General features: G+C 53.1%; 1 protein-coding gene across 1 annotated transcript in view; it reads left to right on the top strand.

Annotated features, from left to right (window-relative positions):
- LOC105294778 (triple functional domain protein) overlaps positions 1 to 2,096 on the top strand; it is a 51,647-nt gene that overhangs the window by 38,620 nt on the left and 10,931 nt on the right. Inside the window, exon 13 of the mRNA XM_023532944.1 lies at positions 1,183 to 1,510. Coding sequence (XP_023388712.1) covers positions 1,183 to 1,510 — 328 coding nt within the window. The remainder of the gene's footprint in view (positions 1 to 1,182; positions 1,511 to 2,096) is intronic.

Raw genomic sequence — 2,096 nt, 5'->3', positions numbered from 1 at the left:
GTCAGTGAAGATACTCATTCTGTAAGCTGCCGGTAAAGATACGAGGTGTCTTACCTTATGTATACTGGAAAGCTAATTCAGTTAAGAAACTTGAAACTGATTTTGCTGCATTAAACATTATTTTAAAGAAAACAAAAGATAGGTGCTGGATTCAGAAACTTCCCTTACCTGAACCTCTCCAGCTGCAGAAGGGGTCAGCCACGTGGCTTCTGAGAGCAGACGCATTGCAAGACTTGGTGATTTTTGAAGCCTCCAAAGACTTCAGCCCAAAAACCCGGACCCAGAGCGCTGACAGTGGCCATGGTCCTTGCCAGGCTTGGCTGTGCCCTTGGCTGGGTTTGCAAGGCGGGCATGCTGGCAAGCCAGCCCCGCAGTGTGCCTTTGCGATCAGTGCTGCCCCCTCTCCCTGACCCCGCAGGGAGGCTGGGCTTAAGTTCAGGCTACAGGGAGCCTGTCTTCCCTGACAGCCCCTTGTCTCGTTTCTCCTTGTTCGAGAATCCCATTTTATACTTTGTTTTTGTCTAAATATGTTGTTAGGTCCTTCATTAGCGTTCTCCAGAGCAATGGAATCAACAAGATGTGTGTGGGGGGAGAGAGAGAGAAAGAAAGACAGAGAAAGGTTTATTATAAGGAACTGGGTCACGCAGTTACAGAGACCAGCAAGTCCAGGCCTGCAGGGTGGGCCAGCAGGCTGAGACCCAGAAGAGCCGATGGTGCAGATAAAGTCAGAGGCATTCCACTAGAGGATCCCACCTTGTTCAAAGAGGCTGGTCTTTTTGTTCTGCTCAGACCTTCAGCTGACTAGATGCAGCCCACCGCTGTGTGAAGAGTAATAGGCTTTAACTCTACCAATTAAAATGTTAATCTCATCCAGAAACACCCAGAATGGTGTTTGACCAAGTAGCTGAGCATCCATAGGCCCAGTCAAGTTAATACACAAAATTAACCATCACAGGCACCTTTATCTTTAATCCTTGAAATTGATCGAACCAAGCGTTGGTTTTATCTCCTGGTTATTGAGAATCGTGGAAAGTATTCTTAGTAGGGGTCATGGTTACTGAAGCTTTCTGTCAACCGTGTGTCTGTGTCAGTTGACGAGTCAGCTTTTCCCTAATGCTTTCTGGAGTCCCCTGCTGAACACTGGAAAGGCAGAATACTAACAACGTCTTAATTTCCCCCTAGGAAGTCAACATCTTGGCACACAGCACTCCGTTTAAGGAAAAAATCTGAGAAAAAAGACAAAGACGGCAAACGGGAAGGCAAGTTAGAGAACGGTTATCGGAAATCGCGGGAAGGACTCAGCAACAAGGTATCCGTGAAGGTGGGTACCGGCCTTGTCCTCGGGGCACAGGGGCTGGGCCGGCCCGAGAGGACCCTGGAGAGCAGCCGCTCGGCAGGCCTGGGCCCGGCTGGCTTGGCATCGCCTCCCAGCACACCGCCTCCCTCTGCCCGGGTGCAGACCCCACAGGGCTTCGGAGGGGGCGTCCAGGGACGGTGCCTGCTGGCACAGGTACGCATCTGTGTGCTGAGGCCCCAGGTATACACGTGGGCACCTCACCAGGCACGCGCGCGCCTGGCTTACAGAGAACGCCGTGCGGTTCCCAGAAGAGGCAGAGACTAGATTCTCAGCAGCAGACAGTGCCAAGCAGCTGTGGCTCAGACTTCCTTCTGTGCCCACCTCAGACCATGGGGGAGGGGACTAGATGCCGAGACACGGGGTCACCGGCTCTCGCAAATGCCCCGGTTCCGGTCAGCTTCACTCCTTTGCCATCAGATTGCCTTACACCTTGGGGGAGTTCTGCCTGTAGAAAAAGAAAATTCCTACAGGGAGGGCGAGACCCTGGGTCAGGACACCAGCCATTCTGCAGAAGGAAGGGGCCTGGGGACAGCTGGCCTCGGCCCATAGGATGAGAAAAATGGACATCTCCGAGTCGAAGCCAGCATTTTGCGCATGTGGGTGGGAAGAGCAAATCACCCCCGTTCATGTGACAGGGAGCGTCCGAGTGCGTTTGAAGGGGGAAGGGGCGGTAGGCAAACCAGCAGGGTTTCTGCTGAGCTTCAACGATTCCGAGCCCTGGAGCGAAGCCTCGGACCTC

Source organism: Pteropus vampyrus, unplaced genomic scaffold, assembly GCF_000151845.1.
Source record: "Pteropus vampyrus isolate Shadow unplaced genomic scaffold, Pvam_2.0 Scaffold94, whole genome shotgun sequence".
Lineage (NCBI taxonomy): Eukaryota > Metazoa > Chordata > Mammalia > Chiroptera > Pteropodidae > Pteropus > Pteropus vampyrus.
The sequence above is the reverse complement of the archived record's forward strand: the minus strand, read 5'-3'. Positions and strand labels throughout refer to the sequence as shown.